The sequence below is a fragment of the Xenopus tropicalis genome, chromosome 6 (genome assembly GCF_000004195.4).
Source record: "Xenopus tropicalis strain Nigerian chromosome 6, UCB_Xtro_10.0, whole genome shotgun sequence".
NCBI classification, from domain to species: domain Eukaryota; kingdom Metazoa; phylum Chordata; class Amphibia; order Anura; family Pipidae; genus Xenopus; species Xenopus tropicalis.
This window is the reverse complement of record NC_030682.2, coordinates 152,524,387-152,544,776: the sequence shown is the minus strand read 5'-3', so window position 1 is coordinate 152,544,776 and position 20,390 is coordinate 152,524,387. Positions and strand designations below refer to the sequence as shown.

Below are 20,390 nucleotides of genomic sequence, written 5' to 3'. Positions count from 1 at the left end.
CCCTACAGTCTCCATCTTGTCCTACTGTCTCCATCTTGCCCTACTGTCTCCATCTTGCCCTACTGTCTCCATCTTGCCCTACCGTCTCCATCTTGCCCTACTGTCTCCATCTTTCCCTACTGTCTCCATCTTGCCCTACTGTGACCATCTTGCCCTTCTGTCTCCATCTTGTCCTACTGTCTCCATCTTGTCCTACTGTCTCCATCTTGCCCTACTGTCTCCATCTCTCCCCACTGTCTCCATCTTCCCTACTGTCTCCATCTTACTCTACTGTCTCCATCTCTCCCCACTGTCTCCATCTTCCCTACTGTCTCCATCTTACTCTACTGTCTCCATCTTACTCTACTGTCTCCATCTTACTGTATTGTCTCCATCTTACTCTACTGTCTCCATCTTGTCCTACTGTCTCCATCTTGTCCTACTGTCTCCATCTTACTCTACTGTCTCCATCTTGTCCTACTGTCTCCATCTTACTCTACTGTCTCCATCTTGTCCTACTGTCTCCATCTTGCCCTACTGTCTCCATCTTACTCTACTGTCTCCATCTTGTCCTACTGTCTCCATCTTGTCCTACTGTCTCCATCTTACTCTACTGTCTCCATCTCTCCCCACTGTCTCCATATTACTCTACTGTCTCCATCTTACTCTACTGTCTCCGTCTTTCTCTACTGTCTCCATCTCTCCCCACTGTCTCCATCTTTCTCTACTGTCTCCATCTTACTCTACTGTCTCCGTCTTACTCTACTGTCTCCATCTCTCCCCACTGTCTCCATCTTACTCTACTTTCTCCATCTTACTCTACTGTCTCCATCTTACTCTACTGTCTCTATCTTACTCTACTGTCTCCATGTTACTCTACTGTCTCCATCTTACTCTACTGTCTCCATCTCTCCCCATTGTCTCCATCTTACTCTACTGTCTCCATCTTACTCTACTGTCTACATCTCTCCCTACTGTCTCCATCTTGTCCTACTGTCTCCATCTTGCCCTACGGTCTCCAGCTTGTCCTACTGTCTCCCATCTTGCCCTACTGTCTCCATCTTGTCCTACTGTCTCCATCTTGTACTAATGTCTCCATCTTGTACTAATGTCTCCATCTTGCCCTATTGTCCCCATCTTGTCCTACTTTCTCCATCTTGTCCTACTGTCTCCATCTTGCCCTACTGTCTCCATCTTGTCCTACTGTCTCCATCTTGTACTAATGTCTCCATCTTGCCCTACTGTCCCCATCTTGTCCTACTGTCTCCATCTTGTCCTACTGTCTCCATCTTGCCCTACTGTCTCCATCTTGTCCTACTGTCTCCATCTTGTCCTTCTGTCTCCATCTTGACCTACGGTCTCCAGCTTGTCCTACTGTCTCCCATCTTGCCCTACTGTCTCCATCTTGTCCTACTGTCTCCATCTTGTACTAATGTCTCCATCTTGTACTAATGTCTCCATCTTGCCCTACTGTCCCCATCTTGTCCTACTTTCTCCATCTTGTCCTACTGTCTCCATCTTGCCCTACTGTCTCCATCTTGTCCTACTGTCTCCATCTTTTACTAATGTCTCCATCTTGCCCTACTGTCCCCATCTTGTCCTACTGTCTCCATCTTGTCCTACTGTCTCCATCTTGCCCTACTGTCTCCATCTAACTCTACTGTCTCCATCGTACTCTACTGTCTACATCTTTTCCTACTGTCTCCATCATGTCCTACTGTTTCCATCTTGTCCTACTGTTTCCATCTTGCCCTACTGTCTCCATCTAACTCTACTGTCTCTATCTTACTCTACTGTCTACATCTCTCCCCACTGTCTCCATCTTACTCTACTGTCTCCATCTTACTCTACTGTCTCCATCTCTTCCCACTGTCTCCATCTCTCCCCATTGTCTCCATCTTACTCTACTGTCTCCATCTTACTCTACTGTCAACATCTCTCCCTACTGTCTCCATCTTGTCCTACTGTCTCCATCTTGCCCTACGGTCTCCATCTTGTCCTACTGTATCCATCTTGCCCTACTGTCTCCATCTTGTCCTACTGTCTCCATCTTGTACTAATGTCTCCATCTTGTACTAATGTCTCCATCTTGCCCTACTGTCTCCATCTTGTCCTACTGTCTCCATCTTGCCCTACGGTCCCCATCTTGTCCTACTGTCTCCATCTTGTCCTACTGTCTCCATCTTGTCCTACTGTCTCCATCTTGCCCTACTGTCTCCATCTTGTCCTACTGTCTCCATCTTGCCCTACTGTCTCCATCTAACTCTACTGTCTCCATCGTACTCTACTGTCTACATCTCTTCCTACTGTCTCCATCATGTCCTACTGTCTCCATCTTGTCCTACTGTCTCCATCTTGTCCTACTGTTTCCATCTTGCCCTACTGTCTCCATCTAACTCTACTGTCTCTATCTTACTCTACTGTCTACATCTCTCCCCACTGTCTCCATCTTACTCTACTGTCTCCATCTTGTCCTACTGTCTCCATCTTGCACTACTGTCTCCATCTTGCCCTACTGTCTCCATCTTACTCTACTGTCTACATCTCTCCCCACTGTCTCCATCTCTCCCTACTGTCTCCATCTTGCCCTACTGTATCCATCTTGCCCTACTGTCTCCATCTTGCCCTACTGTCTCCATCTCTCCATGCTGTCTCCATCTTGCCCTACTGTCTCCATCTTGCCCTACTGTCCCCATCTTGCCCTACTGTCCCCATCTTGCCCTACTGTCTCCATCTTGCCCTACTGTCTTCATCTTGCCCTACTGTTCCCATCTTGCCCTACTGTTCCCATCTTGCCCTACTGTCTCCATCTCTCTATGCTGTCTCCATCTTGCCCTACTGTCTCCATCTTGCCCTACTGTCTCCATCTTGCCCTACTATCCCCATCTTGCCCTACTGTCTCCATCTTGCCCTACTATCCCCATCTTGCCCTACTGTTCCCATCTTGCCCTACTGTTCCTATCTTGCCCTACTGTCTCCATCTCTCTATGCTGTCTCCATCTTGCCCTACTGTCTCCATCTTGCCCTACTGTCTCCATCTTGCCCTACTATCCCCATCTTGCCCTACTGTCTCCATCTTGCCCTACTGTCTCCATCCCTCCATGCTGTCTCCATCTTGCCCTACAGTTTCCATCTTGTCCTACTGTCTCCATCTTGCCCTACTGTCTCCATCTTGCCCTACTGTCTCCATCTTGCCCTACCGTCTCCATCTTGCCCTACTGTCTCCATCTTGCCCTACTGTCTTCATCTTGCCCTACTGTTCCCATCTTGCCCTACTGTTCCCATCTTGCCCTACTGTCTCCATCTCTCTATGCTGTCTCCATCTTGCCCTACTGTCTCCATCTTGCCCTACTGTCTCCATCTTGCCCTACTATCCCCATCTTGCCCTACTGTCTCCATCTTGCCCTACTGTCTCCATCCCTCCATGCTGTCTCCATCTTGCCCTACAGTTTCCATCTTGTCCTACTGTCTCCATCTTGCCCTACTGTCTCCATCTTGCCCTACTGTCTCCATCTTGCCCTACCGTCTCCATCTTGCCCTACTGTCTCCATCTTTCCCTACTGTCTCCATCTTGCCCTACTGTCACCATCTTGCCCTTCTGTCTCCATCTTGTCCTACTGTCTCCATCTTGCCCTACTGTCTCCATCTTGCCCTACTGTCTCCATCTTGCCCTACAGTCTCCATCTTGTCCTACTGTCTCCATCTTGCCCTACTGTCTCCATCTTGTACTAATGTCTCCATCTCAGTCTCTATCTTGCACTAATGTCTCCATCTTGTTCTATTCCCCCCATCCTGCCCTACCATGCCCAATGTGGCCCTCTCTCTGTCTGGTTCAACCACCAATCCCATACCAAGAGTTAGGGCCCCCAATGGACACATGCTGTTGTACTAGACCTCTCAGCAGGGTAAGTATATTGTATTTATTAATATATCATTGTGAATCTGGAATGGCACTTACCTGCTCAGCCCCTGCCTAGAGTGTAAGCTCTTCTGTACTATGAGCCAAGATACAGTGATCTGTGCAGCTCTGAAATTTCCTTGTTTTCTCCTCTGTTTGTACTTTACTGTATTGTATTCCAATAGCCGCCGCCTGCTGGGTAAGGTTGGTATTGCGCATCGTATGCTGAGCCCCATTAGCAATAGATTGGCTGGTGTATATATATATATATACATTTATACTGGCGGGTGAATATAGATATAGATATACATTTATACTGGTGGGTGGATATAGATATAGATATACATTTATACTGGCGGGTGTATATAGATATAGATATACATTTATACTGGCGGGTGTATATAGATATACATTTATACTGGCGGGTGTATATAGATATAGATATACATTTATACTGGCGGGTGTATATAGATATAGATATACATTTATACTGGCGGGTGTATATAGATATATATATACATTTATACTGGCGGGTCTATATATATATATATATATTGTGGTATGGTGACCAAAAGGTCCCCGGTTTCCTGGGGAAAAGTGATTGACAACAGGTACGTTGGGCCACGGATTCTCAGACATTTTTACTGAGGTGAGACCAGCAGTGTTTTGGGGCATAGAAACACTTTGTTTCTCTGCAGTTTTTTAAATTGTTGATCCGGGGCTGGTCTTACTGGGAATCCGCAAGAGCAGGGTGGGTGGATTCCCAAATCCATAGGCCAGGTTTTCAGGAGGCCCTAGGCCTATTTGTAGTACACCTGAAGCTGTGCAGGGGCTGATGAGCCTGTGTGAGAGAGAGACATGCTGCTGGATTGGCTCAGCTTCAGGAGAAAGAGAAGCATTTATTTTTGTGTTAGCCAGGAGGCTTGATATTTCTGTTCCAACTGTTGTTTTATACCCCCTGCGAGGGGAAACTTCTGCAACCGCTGAAAAATAAACGCGGGCAGGAAGCCCTTACACCGGTCTTGGTGTGTGCAGTTGCCTCATTTGCAGCCTACCAGCGAGTGAACCCCCACAATTGGTGTTTCGGATGCGGGCATCGACTGCCACACGCGGGAGTCACCTGACCACAGTAAGTCTCCTGTGGGAATTGTGTGGACTGTATATCGTATAAGTGATATTTAAAGGGACACTGCACATAAAAGTTATAATATGGAGGATGTCCTCAAGGCCTTGCTGCAATCCACGGCTACCTTACAAAGGGCCCACCAGGAGAGCACGGCTACCTTACAAAGGGCCCACCAGGAGAGCACAGCTACCTTACAAAGGGCCCACCAGGAGAGCACGGCTACCTTACAAAGGGCCCACCAGGAGAGCACGGCTACCTTACAAAGGGCCCACCAGGAGAGCACGGCTACCTTACAAAGGGCCCACCAGGAGAGCACGGCTACCTTACAAAGGGCCCACCAGGAGAGCACGGCTACCTTACAAAGGGCCCACCAGGAGAGCACGGCTACCTTACAAGGGGCCCACCAGGAGAGCACGGCTACCTTACAAGGGGCCCACCAGGAGAGCCTGGTGCTACAGCAGCAGTCTAACGCCAACCAGCAGGAGGCAAATCGTTTGTTGGAAGCCCAGATTACAGCACTGGCACAGGCTGCAGAGAGAGATCGGCAGTTGCAAATTGAGCTGGTAAAACAGCTGACAGCCAAGGTCTCTGGGGATGCTGCTGTGGCCCCTGGAGTACATCGCTCCATCCCAGGCAGCAACCTCCTGCGGAGAATGACTGGGCAGGATGATGTGGAGGCTTTCCTCTGTACCTTTGAGAGGACGGCAGAGCAGCAAGCCTGGTCGAGGGAGCAGTGGGCGATGATTGTTGCGCCACTACTAGTGGGGGATGCCCAGAAAGCTTTTTATGATCTGTCCTCCGAGGACGCTAAGGACTATGACAAGTTGAAGTCTGAAATCCTGCGGAGACTGGGGGTAACCACCTCTGTGAGGGCCCAGCGGGTCCACAGTTGGGACTTTAAGGGTAAGGGGTCACCGCGTTCCCAGATGTATGATCTCATTAACCTAGTGAAACGTTGGCTGCAGCCAGACTTGCTTTCCGGACCTCAGGTAGTGGAAAGGGTCACAATGGACCGATACCTGAGAGCCCTTCCCACAGAATTACGGCGGTGGGTGAGCCAATCTGACCAAAATACAGCAGACCAGTTGGTGGAACTGGTGGAGCGATACCTCACTGCTGAGGACTTCACTACCCGGGCGGTGTCCACCCCGAAGAGGCTGTCTGCAGTTGTCCTACCCAAGAAGTCGGCTACAGTGGAGAAGCCCAGCGCAGAGGACCCCGGGAACCCAGGTTCAGAGTCAACAAGAGGAAGATCTCGCGGAGACAGCCCACGCCAGACCCGCAGAGCTCCCCAGTGCTGGAGGTGCCGAGAGTGGGGACATATTGCCCCCAACTGCCCAGCTGATCCAGAACCCATGGAGTGTGGAACAGAGAGGAAGTTGTCTCTGTTCGCTAGACCAGGTCTTGTTGTTGATCCTGAGGTACCTACTTGTGTTGTCCAGATTGGTAAGCGCACTGTGAATGCACTGTTAGACACAGGTAGCTTAGTCACACTGGTAAACACACAGCTCCTGAAAGACTGTCCTTTAACCCAGCGTCAAGTGGGAGTGGTGTGTGTACATGGGGACTGTAAGAAATACCCCATGGCCCTAGTGACTTTTGTGACCCCCGCAGGGACTGTGTGCCATGAAGTGGCAGTGTCTCCCATACTCCTGCACAGTGTAATTTTGGGCAGAGACTTCCCCTTATTTCAAGAACTGTGCCAGGAACAGGTTCCGGAGACTGAGCATGGGGAGGGGAGACTCCACCCAATTGAACTGGATCCTTCTACAGGGACTGTTAATGACAGTACAATGTCTGGGGGAGAGAAAGTGGGACCACTCGTCTCAGATGTTATTGTAAATGGTACTGATGAGGGGTCAGAAGAAAATGAGTTGTTTCCCTTAGCTGTATTAGTTGGCGAATCTGAAGCAACTGCGGAGACTGTTGAGGAACCTAGCATGCCTGAGCTAGAGGTCTCCCGCCATAACTTTGGAACCGCCCAGCTAAGGGACCCAACCCTTACTAAAGCTTGGGAAAATGTCACCATTAATAATGAGAACACAGAAAATCCTGGTGTAGACTGTGTATTTCCTCACCTTGTTGTACAAAATGACTTGCTTTACTATGTGGATAAGATTCGAGGGGAGATTGTGGAACAGTTAGTGGTTCCCCAGCCATATAGGAGAACGGTTCTCAATCTGGCCCATTCTCATCCACTAGGTGGCCACCTAGCATATGAGAAAACCAAAGACCGAGTGTTACAGCGGTTCTTTTGGCCGGGGGTACATGCAGATATAAAGAGCCATTGTGAATCCTGAAGTGGTTGATAAAGATGGGAGGAATTGGGATTGTTTACTTCCCTATCTTATGTTTGCCATTAGAGAAGTCCCACAGGCCTCTACGGGGTTTTCCCCCTTCGAGTTGTTATATGGGCGCCACCCACGAGGGCTGTTGGACGTGGCAAAGGAGACATGGGAATCTGAATCCACCCCATACAAAAGTGTGGTAGAGCATGTTGCAGACATGCAAGACCGTCTTGCAATGGTCATGCCCCTTGTGAGAGAGCATATGCTTCAGGCCCAGGAAGCTCAAAGCCGGATATATAATAGATCGGCTTGTGTCCGAACTTTCCAGCCTGGGGACAGGGTGTTAGTCTTGGTTCCTACAGTAGAAAGTAAGTTCCTGGCCAAATGGCAGGGCCCTTACGAGATTATAGAGCGCATAGGGGAAGTTAATTATAAGGTGTCCCAACCAGACAGGCGTAAGAAGGAGCAGCTCTATCATGTGAACCTAATTAAGTCCTGGAAAGATAGGGAAGCCCTGTCAGCCTATTCTACAGCTGTAGAGGTAGAAATCCCTCATGTGCCTGAGGTAAAAGTGGCTGAGACCCTCACTAACAGTCAGAAGCAGGAAATGAGAGAATTCCTGATCAGGAATAGACAAATATTCTCAGACCAGCCTGGGCTTACTGAGATGATAAAACATGACATTATAACTGGACCGGGGGTTAAAGTCAATGTCAGACCTTATAGGATACCCGAGGCCCGACGCCAGGCAGTTGCAGGGGAGATTAAAAGGATGTTGGAGCTGGACGTAATTGAGGAGTCCCATAGTGACTGGTCCAGCCCCATTGTCCTTGTCCCAAAACCGGATGGGAGCATCTGATTTTGCAAGGACTTCAGAAAGTTAAATGAGGTCAGCAAGTTTGATGCATATCCAATGCCCCGGGTAGATGAATTGATTGAAAGGCTAGGACAGGCCCGATACATCACCACTCTAGATCTTACCAAGGGGTATTGGCAGGTACCCCTCACCGAAGGGGCGAAAGAGAAGACGGCCTTTTCCACTCCTGAGGGGCAGTGGCAATATAAACGCTTACCGTTTGGCTTACATGGGGCCCCAGCTACGTTTCAGAGAATGATGGATCGCATTCTCAAACCACACAGAGGGTATGCTTCAGCCTACCTGGACGATGTGGTTATCTTTAGCCCGGACTGGGAAAGTCATTTGCCTCGGGTACAAGCGGTCCTTGACTCTATCTGGAAGGCTGGTCTGACAGCAAACCCCAAAAAGTGTGCCATGGGGTTAGAAGAGGCCCGCTATTTGGGGTATGTTATTGGAAGAGGGGTAGTCAAGCCCCAGGTGTCCAAAATTGAGGGAATTCAGCAGTGGCCCTGGCCCAATTCCAAGAAGCAAGTGAGGGCTTTTCTTGGGATAGTGGGGTATTACAGGAGATTTGTCCCCAATTTTGCCTCCCTAGCATCCCCACTTACTGACCTCACAAAAGGGAGTAAAACTGGAGCAGTTACATGGACCCAGAGGCAGAGGAAGCCTTTCTAAACCTGAAGGCATCCTTGTGCAGATACCCGGTGCTAATAGCTCCTAATTTCAAAAAAGAGTTCCTTGTACAGACTGATGCCTCTGAGGTTGGGTTGGGGGCTGTTCTGTCACAAGTGGTGAATGGGGAAGAGCACCCGGTAGCATACCTAAGTAGGAAACTAACCCCCGCTGAATGCAGGTATGCCATTGTAGAGAGGGAGTGTCTGGCCATCAAGTGGGCATTGGAGAGCCTGAGATATTATCTCTTAGGGAGGCAGTTCAAACTTATCACCGACCATGCCCCACTTAAATGGATGGCCCAAAATAGGGAAAAGAATGCCAGGGTCACGAGGTGGTTCTTATCTCTTCAGAATTTTAAAGGAACAGTAACACCAAAAAATGAAAGAGCTTTAAAGTAATAAAAATATAATGCACTGTTGCCCTGCACTGGTAAAACTGGTGTGTTTGCTACAGTAACCCTACTATAATTTATATAAATACCCCGCTGTGTAGCCCCGGGGGCAGCCATTCCTGCACTGGTACAGCTGGGGTGTTTGCTACAGAAACCCTACTATAGTTTATATAAATACCCCGCTGTGTAGCCCCGGGGGCAGCCATTCCTGCACTGGTACAGCTGGGGTGTTTGCTACAGAAACCCTACTATAGTTTATATAAATACCCCGCTGTGTAGCCCCGGGGGCAGCCATTCCTGCACTGGTACAGCTGGGGTGTTTGCTACAGAAACCCTACTATAGTTTATATAAATACCCCGCTGTGTAGCCCCGGGGGCAGCCATTCCTGCACTGGTACAGCTGGGGTGTTTGCTACAGAAACCCTACTATAGTTTATATAAATACCCCGCTGTGTAGCCCCGGGGGCAGCCATTCCTGCACCGGTACAGCTGGGGTGTTTGCTACAGAAACCCTACTATAGTTTATATAAATACCCCGCTGTGTAGCCCCGGGGGCAGCCATTCCTGCACTGGTACAGCTGGGGTGTTTGCTACAGAAACCCTACTATAGTTTATATAAATACCCCGCTGTGTAGCCCCGGGGGCAGCCATTCCTGCACTGGTACAGCTGGGGTGTTTGCTACAGAAACCCTACTATAGTTTATATAAATACCCCGCTGTGTAGCCCCAGGGGCAGCCATTCCTGCACTGGTACAGCTGGGGTGTTTGCTACAGAAACCCTACTATAGTTTATATAAATACCCCGCTGTGTAGCCCCGGGGGCAGCCATTCCTGCACTGGTACAGCTGGGGTGTTTGCTACAGAAACCCTACTATAGTTTATATAAATACCCCGCTGTGTAGCCCCGGGGGCAGCCATTCCTGCACTGGTACAGCTGGGGTGTTTGCTACAGAAACCCTACTATAGTTTATATAAATACCCCGCTGTGTAGCCCCGGGGGCAGCCGTTCCTGCACTGGTACAGCTGGGGTGTTTGCTACAGAAACCCTACTATAGTTTATATAAATACCCCGCTGTGTAGCCCCGGGGGCAGCCGTTCCTGCACTGGTACAGCTGGGGTGTTTGCTACAGAAACCCTACTATAGTTTATATAAATACCCCGCTGTGTAGCCCCGGGGGCAGCCATTCCTGCACTGGTACAGCTGGGGTGTTTGCTACAGAAACCCTACTATAGTTTATATAAATACCCCGCTGTGTAGCCCTGGGGGCAGCCATTCAAGCTGGAAAAAAGGAGAAAAGGCACAGGTTACATAGCAGATAACAGATAAGTTCTGTAGAATACAATAGTGTTTTATCTGTTATCTGCTATGTGCCTGTGCCTTTTCTCCTTTGAATGGCTGCCCCCGGGGCTACACAGCGGGGTATTTATATAAACTATAGTAGGGTTTCTGTAGCAAACACCCCAGCTGTACCAGTGCAGGAATGGCTGCCCCCGGGGCTACACAGCGGGGTATTTATATAAACTATAGTAGGGTTTCTGTAGCAAACACCCCAGCTGTACCGGTGCAGGAATGGCTGCCCCCGGGGCTACACAGCGGGGTATTTATATAAACTATAGTAGGGTTTCTGTAGCAAACACCCCAGCTGTACCGGTGCAGGAATGGCTGCCCCCGGGGCTACACAGCGGGGTATTTATATAAACTATAGTAGGGTTTCTGTAGCAAACACCCCAGCTGTACCAGTGCAGGAATGGCTGCCTCCATGGCTACATAGCTGCTTATTTATATAAACTATAGTAGACTTTCTGAAGCAAACACACAACTTTTACCAGTGCAGGCAGCAGCACATTATATTTTAGTTACTTTTATACACTTTCATTTTTTGGTGTTACTGTTCCTTTAAGTTCTCAGTGGAACATAGACCTGGAAAGTTGCAAGGTAATGCAGATGCTCTCTCCAGGGTATATTCGTTGATGGCATGCTGTGCTCAGCCCCACGGGCTTGAGCAGAGGGGGGGGATATGTGGTATGGTGACAAAAAGGTCCCTGGTTTCCTGGGGAAAAGTGATTGACAACAGGTATGTTGGGCCACGGATTCTCAGACATTTTTACTGAGGTGAGACCAGCAGTGTTTGGGGCATAGAAACACTTTGTTTCTCTGCAGTTTTTTAAATTGTTGATCCGGGGCTGGTCTTACTGGGAATCCGCAAGAGCAGGGTGGGTGGATTCCCAAATCCATAGGCCAGGTTTTCAGGAGGCCCTAGGCCTATTTGTAGTACACCTGAAGCTGTGCAGGGGCTGATGAGCCTGTGTGAGAGAGAGACATGCTGCTGGATTGGCTCAGCTTCAGGAGAAAGAGAAGCATTTATTTTTGTGTTAGCCAGGAGGCTTGATATTTCTGTTCCAACTGTTGTTTTATACCCCCTGCGAGGGGAAACTTCTGCAACCGCTGAAAAATAAACGCGGGCAGGAAGCCCTTACACCAGTCTTGGTGTGTGCAGTTGCCTCATTTGCAGCCTACCAGCGAGTGAACCCCCACAATATATATACATTTATACTGGCGGGTGTATATAGATATAGATATACATTTCTACTGGCAGGTGTATATAGATATATATATACATTTATACTGGCGGGTGTATATAGATATATATATACATTTATACTGGCGGGTGTATATAGATATATATATACATTTATACTGGCGGGTGTATATAGATATATATATCTACATTTATACTGGCAGGTGTATATAGATATATATATCTACATTTATACTGGCGGGTGTATATAGATATACATTTATACTGGCGGGTGAGTATATATATATACATTTATACTGGCGGGTGTATATAGATATATATATACATTTATACTGGCGGGTGTATATAGATATATATATACATTTATACTGGCGGGTGTTGTCACACAACGTATGACGTATGAGCCGCTAGCACAATCAGGGAAATACCACACGTGCCACAGGGGTTGTTTCCCAGGGGTTTATTACAACCAAACGTAGATAAACAGGGAAAGGGCAATACGCATGGAAGGTCCACAAGTCCCAATTACATCAATCCTCCTACAGGGAGTCTTCAGGGCAAACCCCCTCTGCACAGTCTCCAGGGAACAAAGGCCGAGTCTCCCAGCCCAACCCCCAATACACAAAGGTGTCCCACCCAGACAGTCACAATTACCTGGGTAGCCTCCCCAGGCAGTTCCAATGGGAATAAACAAAGTTCCTTTTTGGGTAGTTCCACAGAAACACACTACCTTGGTTCCAGGGGCAAACAGTCCTTCCACAGGGGTTAGGGTAATCCAGTTGGAGGGAATCTTCCTGCCTGAGCTAGGATGGATCCCAAGGAACCGCAGGGGAGGGTGTCCTGCCGTAGCGAGGTTACACCCAGATGAACCAAAAGCTCCTTCTCCACCCACAACCTCTGGGTTTTCTACCCTGCTGCTGGTACCTCCCCTCTTTTCCACACCCCCTAGGATTGATTGGTTAGGAGGCTGACCCTGCTTCTGCTTAACCCAACCCTAGCAGCTCCAATTGGCAGGGTCCCCTGCAGCATCATTAGGGGAGGGGTTTAACCTAGGAGGGACTTGCCCAGCTCCTCTGGAGGGGACTTATGGGAGCTTCTTTGTTTAAAACCCTTTCGGCGGGAAAACAGAACAATGGGCTGCCACCATCTTGGCTAGATCATGCACTGGCTAAACATGGGGCCAGTATAAGGGTTTTTTGGTCACACTTCTCCCCCCTGGCGCAGGTGGTTTCCCTGGGGCTCCCCTTTATTAGGGAGGGCCTCAGGAACCACTGCTGGTCGGTTAGTCCTCCTGGCGTGAGAGTCCATCTGCATTGTGATGCTCTTTTCCCTTTCGGTGTTGAATGGTGAAGTTATACTGTTGAAGCAGGAGGCTCCATCTTAGAAGTTTCCCATTGTCTCCTGAGACCCTCTGTAACCAACTGAGGGGGTTGTGATCTGTCACAACAGTGAATTCTCTGCCATACAGATAGGGCTGCAGTTTCTGTAAAGCCCATACAATTGCTAGGCACTCCTTTTCAATGGTGGCATAGGCAGCCTCTCGGGGTAACAGTTTCCTGCTCAGGTAGGCAACGGGGTGCTCCTCACCATAGGTATTAACTTGGGAAAGTACTGCTCCAAGGCCAAAATTGGAAGCATCAGTCTGCAAAATGAAGCGCCGGGAGAAATCTGGGGCCGCCAGCACAGGGGAACTAGCCAGAGCTTGCTTTAGAGCGTTCATGGCTGACTCACATTCTGGGGTCCACACAATGGTTCGAGAACGTTGGCGACTTGTCAGATCTGTCAAGGGTTTGGCAACAGTACTATAGTTAGGGATAAATTTCCGATAATAACCTGAAGTTCCTAAGAAGGCTAATACCTGTTTTTGAGTTTTGGGTATAGGCCACTGACAAATTGCCTCAACTTTAGCAGGATCAGGGCGAAGCTGTCCACCCCCAACTCTATGTCCCAAGTATTGTACCTCGGCCATGGCTAAGTGGCACTTTTCTGGCTTAAGGGTAAGCCCAGCATCCTGAATTTGAGCAAAAACTCGCTGGAGGTGCTGGAGATGCTCCTCCCAAGTCTGGCTAAAGACAGCTATGTCATCCAGATAGGCCTGAGCAAAGTCCTGCATTCCCTCCAGCAGCCTGTTCACCAGGCGTTGGAAAGTTGCGGGCGCGTTTCTCATACCAAAGGGCATTACCGTAAATTGATATAAACCAAAGGGGGTGAGGAAGGCTGACTTTTCCTGGGCACTAGGGGCAAGGGGAATCTGCCAGTAACCGCGACTGAGATCAAGGGTAGTCAAATATTTTGCATTTCCCAGCCGGTCTAAGAGCTCATCTACCCTGGGCATTGGGTAAGCATCAGTGGTGGTCACATCATTAAGTCGTCTATAGTCCACACAGAATCGGGTACTACCATCTTTCTTGGGCACCAGCACCACAGGTGAAGCCCATGGGCTATGGGAGGGAGTAATAACCCCAAAGGCCAACATCTCATCTATCTGACTTTTCATCTCTGGCCGAACTGCTTCGGCCACTCGGTAAGCAGGGCTACGTATAGGTAACTGAGTTCCTGTATCAACTTTATGTTCAGCCCAGTGGGTGCGCCCTGGGTTCGCCGAAAACATGGGAGAATAGGAATGTAAAATTTTACGAAGTTGGTCTTGTTGAGATAGGTGAAGGTGGTCACTTATGGTAACTGCGTCTATTCCCCTGGCTGGAGTGGCCTCCTCAATAAGGTTGGGGAGTGGAGGATCATCAGTACCTTCAACTGGTGCACTGCATATGGCACTAACAATGTCCTCTCTGATGTGATAAGGCTTCATCATATTTATGTGGACAGTCTTATAGTGAGATGGGTCCTCAGGGGGAGTTACCACATAGGTTGTATCATGAAGCTTATGAGTGACCACATAGGGTCCTTCCCATGCAGCCTGGAGCTTGTCATGACGTGTGGGTACTAGGAGAAGCACCTTGTCTCCTTCCATAAACCTGCGTTCCCTGGCCTTGCGGTCATACCACACTTTCTGCCTTTGCTGAGCTGCGGAGAGGTGATCATGTGCCAGGCTGGTCATTTGTTCCAGACGCTGGCGAAACTTTAATACATAGGGGATTATGGGGACTTCTTGTGATTGTGGGGCCCCTTCCCAATATTCACATAGTAAATCTAAGGGGCCTCGGACCCTTCGACCATACAACAGTTCAAAGGGAGAGAATCCTGTGGACTCTTGGGGAACTTCTCGATAGGCAAATAGCAAATGGGGCAAATAACGCTCCCAGTCCTTCTCGCCAGATTCCACAAATGTCCGTAACATGGTCTTTAGTGTCCCATTAAATCTCTCACAAAGACCATTTGTTTGGGGGTGGTATGGGGATGAGTGGATCGCCCGGACCCCACAACGCTGCCACAGGCATTGCAGTAGTTGGGATGTGAACTGGGGTCCCTGGTCTGACAATATTTCACTAGGAAAGCCCACCCGGCTGAAAATCTGGATAAGGGCATCAGCCACTGTGGGGGCATCAATTTTACGCAATGCTACAGCTTCTGGGTACCGGGTGGCATAATCCATTACAGTGAGGATATACTGTTTTCCAGAATGGCTTGGCCGGCTAAGGGGCCCAATAAGATCAACTGCCACCCGTTGGAAGGGCTCACTGATGATGGGCAAGGGGCAGAGGGGAAACTTGGGCTTATCATTGGCCCTGCCAGTCCTCTGACAGCTGTCACATGTGCGGCAGTACCGCGTCACCTCCTGTGAGATGCCAGGCCAGTAAAAATTTTGGGTCAATCGGTGTCGAGTACGGGTAACCCCCTGGTGTCCAGCTAAAGGGATCTCATGGGCCATGTGAAGAAGCTGAGCCCGGTAACTCAGGGGTACTATAAGTTGTCGGGAACTCTTCCATGGCTGGTTGGGGTTCCCCTTCACAATCCTATAGAGTAGCCCCTGCTCCCAAACAATCTGTTCCCCTCGCTCATTTGGGGGTTTCCCTGCCTTAATTCGTATACATTCTAAGGTAGGGTCAGTGTGCTGAGCTTCCCTAAAGGTAGTGGGGTGGAGCAAGTCAGGGGTAGGGGGACTGTCACAGTCAGCTGCAGGTTCTCTTACCATTTGTGGCGCATCCATGGAGACAGCGTTGACTTCATTAGTATCTCGGGAGAGGCTGCATTCAATATGGCCCACATCATTGCCCAGGAGGATCTCAGCAGGCAGTTGTCGCAGTATGCCAACTCGATGAGTAAACGGCCCATGTCCTAGATCCAAGGTGACCTGGGCTAGGGGAATATCTTGTTTGTGCCCCCCAGCCAGAACAATACGGGCAGTTTTGCCAGGAATCACTGCATCTGCAGAGACAATATGGGGCTCCACTAGGGTAATAAATGATCCTGAGTCTAAGAACCCCTCCACCTGCCTACCATTGATCCTGACAGGAAGTACATGTTTTCTGGGCTGTCCACTGTTGTCCCAGCCCATCCCCAAGACAACATATTCCTCTATTACATCCTCTCTTGGCCTGGGAGGGGCAACCGCTGGGTCTGTGGTAAGCTGCCGTACTGTCTGGATAACTTGCTGACGAATATTGGGTCCTGGTGAAGAGACAGCAGCGACCTGCCGAGGTGCAGAGAGCCTCCCTGTGGGCCCTGGCGGGGCAGGACGTAGATTTAAAGGGCAGGCTGGAGATAAATGGGCCAGAGATCCACAACGGAAACAGGTCCGGGGTGTGGCTGCGCGAGTAGGTGCTGAGAGGGTGCGATTAGGTAAATGGTTTAACCGCGGAGGCTGGGGGCGGTCCAGACCACGGGTGTTGACCATAGTACCTGAAGCAAGGGTAAGGGGGCGGGCCTGGGAGCGGTTTTCAATATACTCATCCGCTAGCTGGGTGGCCTCATCTAGGGTGCCTGGCTTGCGGTCACTTACCCACTCCCGTACCTCAGTGGGGCATCGTTCAAGGAATTGTTCCTTAAGGATAAGCTGGCATAAGTCTTCCAGAGTGTGGGTCTTGTTGCCGCGTATCCAGTGGCGAAATGCCCTTTGTAGTTTCCCACCAAAGTTCTGGTAGGTATCTTGAGGGATTTTAACCAGGCTACGGAATGTTCTCCGGTAGGAATCAGGCGTAATGGAATAGCTGGCTAAAAGTATCCGCCGTACTTCCCCATAATTCGCCCTCTGAGGATAAGGGATTTCCTGATAAACTTCATTAGCTTTGCCTGTGAGCTTACCCGCCAGTATAAGCACCCACTCCTCCTGAGGGACTCGGTGGTCCTCACACAAACCTTCAAAGGAGCGAAGGAAACCGTCTATGCTCTGCTTAGATTCATCAAATGTGGGGAAAGCAGCATGAGTCAATTTCACCACTCGCCGCTGAGCATTGGGTGACCCCACAGCAGGCCCAGAGCTCAAGGGCCCAGGCTGATTGGTCTGCAAAGTTAGGCGCCATACCTCTAGCCGTTCTGCTGGGGACAGGCCTGGGCCAATAGCAGCTAAGTGTTTATGGAACATAGTGAGAGTGCTGTCCTCACCTCCCTCCGCTGCATCTTGATGCAAGTTAGACATCTCTTCTCCCCCCTCAGGAGTCTCCGGGTCCCCCTGGGTGTCGCCTTCTTGGGTAGGCTGAGCATGGGGAGTGAGTAGCTCCATCAGCTCGTGTCTCCGCTTCCCCTCTGGGTCAATACCCCACCGGTGGCAGAGCCGTTGCAGCGTGGGTAGCCGGAGCTCAGAGAGCTCATGAGCTGTAAGGTCCAAGTAGTTCCCTGATGTGCTAGCATCCATATCCCACCGCTGCCACCAGAAATGTCACACAACGTATGACGTATGAGCCGCTAGCACAATCAGGGAAATACCACACGTGCCACAGGGGTTGTTTCCCAGGGGTTTATTACAACCAAACGTAGATAAACAGGGAAAGGGCAATACGCATGGAAGGTCCACAAGTCCCAATTACATCAATCCTCCTACAGGGAGTCTTCAGGGCAAACCCCCTCTGCACAGTCTCCAGGGAACAAAGGCCGAGTCTCCCAGCCCAACCCCCAATACACAAAGGTGTCCCACCCAGACAGTCACAATTACCTGGGTAGCCTCCCCAGGCAGTTCCAATGGGAATAAACAAAGTTCCTTTTTGGGTAGTTCCACAGAAACACACTACCTTGGTTCCAGGGGCAAACAGTCCTTCCACAGGGGTTAGGGTAATCCAGTTGGAGGGAATCTTCCTGCCTGAGCTAGGATGGATCCCAAGGAACCGCAGGGGAGGGTGTCCTGCCGTAGCGAGGTTACACCCAGATGAACCAAAAGCTCCTTCTCCACCCACAACCTCTGGGTTTTCTACCCTGCTGCTGGTACCTCCCCTCTTTTCCACACCCCCTAGGATTGATTGGTTAGGAGGCTGACCCTGCTTCTGCTTAACCCAACCCTAGCAGCTCCAATTGGCAGGGTCCCCTGCAGCATCATTAGGGGAGGGGTTTAACCTAGGAGGGACTTGCCCAGCTCCTCTGGAGGGGACTTATGGGAGCTTCTTTGTTTAAAACCCTTTCGGCGGGAAAACAGAACAATGGGCTGCCACCATCTTGGCTAGATCATGCACTGGCTAAACATGGGGCCAGTATAAGGGTTTTTTGGTCACAGGTGTATATAGATATATATATATATATACATTTATACTGGCGGGTATATGTAGATATAGATATACATTTATACTGGCGGGTGAGTATATATATATACATTTATACTGGTGGGTATATGTAGATATAGATATACATTTATACTGGCGGGTGTATATAGATTTATACTGGCGGGTGTATGTAGATATAGATATACATTTATACTGGCGGGTGAGTATATATATATACATTTATACTGGCGGGTATATGTAGATATAGATATACATTTATACTGGCGGGTGTATATAGATATATATATATATACATTTATACTGGCGGGTGTATGTAGATATAGATATACATTTATACTGGCGGGTGATTATATATATATACATTTATACTGGCGGGTATATGTAGATATAGATATACATTTATACTGGCGGGTGTATATAGATATATATATATATATATACATTTATACTGGCGGGTGTATATACATATACATACAGTATGTGCCAGATACAGTATGTGCAAGACACAGTATGTGCCATATACAGTATTTATGTGCCATATACAGTATGTGCCAGATACAGTATTTATGTGCCAGATACAGTTTGTGCCAGATACAGTATGTGCCATATACAGTATTTATGTGCCATATACAGTATGTGCCAGATACAGTATTTATGTGCCAGATACAGCATGTGCCAGATACAGTATGTGCCATATACAGTATTTATGTGCCATATACAGTATTTATGTGCCATATACAGTATGTGCCAGATACAGTATTTATGTGCCAGATACAGCATGTGCCAGATACAGTATGTGCCATATACAGTATTTATGTGCCATATACAGTATGTGCCAGATACAGTATTTATGTGCCAGATACAGCATGTGCCAGATACAGTATGTGCCATATACAGTATGTGCCGGATACAGTATGTGCCATATACAGTATTTATGTGCCAGATACAGTATGTGCCATATACAGTATGTGCCGGATACAGTATGTGCCATATACAGTATTTATGTGCCAGACACAGTATGTGCCATATACAGTATGTGCCATATACAGTATGTGCCAGATACAGTATTTATGTGCCAGATACAGTATTTATGTGCCATATACAGTATGTGCCAGATACAGTATTTATGTGCCAGATACAGTTTGTGCCAGATACAGTATGTGCCATATACAGTATTTATGTGCCATATACAGTATGTGCCAGATACAGTATTTATGTGCCAGATACAGCATGTGCCAGATACAGTATGTGCCATATACAGTATGTGCCGGATACAGTATGTGCCATATACAGTATTTATGTGCCAGATACAGTATGTGCCATATACAGTATGTGCCGGATACAGTATGTGCCATATACAGTATTTATGTGCCAGACACAGTATGTGCCATATACAGTATGTGCCATATACAGTATGTGCCAGATACAGTATTTATGTGCCAGATACAGTATTTATGTGCCAGATACAGTATGTGCCAGATACAGTATGTGCCATATACAGTATTTATGTGCCAGATACAGTATGTGCCATATACAGTATTTATGTGCCAGATACAGTATGTGCCATATACAGTATTTATGTGCCAGATACAGTATGTGCCATATACAGTATTTATGTGCCAGATACAGTATGTGCCATATACAGTATTTATGTGCCAGATACAGTATGTGCCAGATACAGTATGTGTCATATACAGTATTTATGTGCCAGATACAGTATGTGCCAGATACAGTATTTATGTGCCAGATACAGTATTTATGTGCCATATACAGTATGTGCCATATACAGTATTTATGTGCCAGATACAGTATGTGCCATATACAGTATGTGCCATATACAGTATGTGCCATACACAGTATTTATGTGCAGGATACAGTATGTGCCATATACAGTATTTATGTGCCAGATACAGTATGTGCCAGATACAGTATTTATGTGTCAGATACAGTATTTATGTGCCAGATACAGTATGTGCCATATACAGTATTTATGTGCCAGATACAGTATGTGCCAGATACAGTATGT

The 20,390-nt window shown here is 48.4% G+C and overlaps 1 protein-coding gene across 1 annotated transcript; it reads right to left on the bottom strand.

Moving 5' to 3' along the window:
- Positions 1-13,446: 13,446 nt before the first annotated feature.
- Positions 13,447-17,597, bottom strand: LOC116411603. Its single transcript, XM_031904186.1, has 2 exons — positions 15,847-17,597; positions 13,447-13,535 (listed from the first exon to the last, which is right to left on the bottom strand). The coding sequence occupies exons 1-2, from the start codon at positions 17,506-17,508 to the stop codon at positions 13,530-13,532; spliced, it is 1,668 nt and encodes a 555-aa protein (XP_031760046.1). The 5' UTR covers positions 17,509-17,597; the 3' UTR covers positions 13,447-13,529.
- Positions 17,598-20,390: the final 2,793 nt, after the last annotated feature.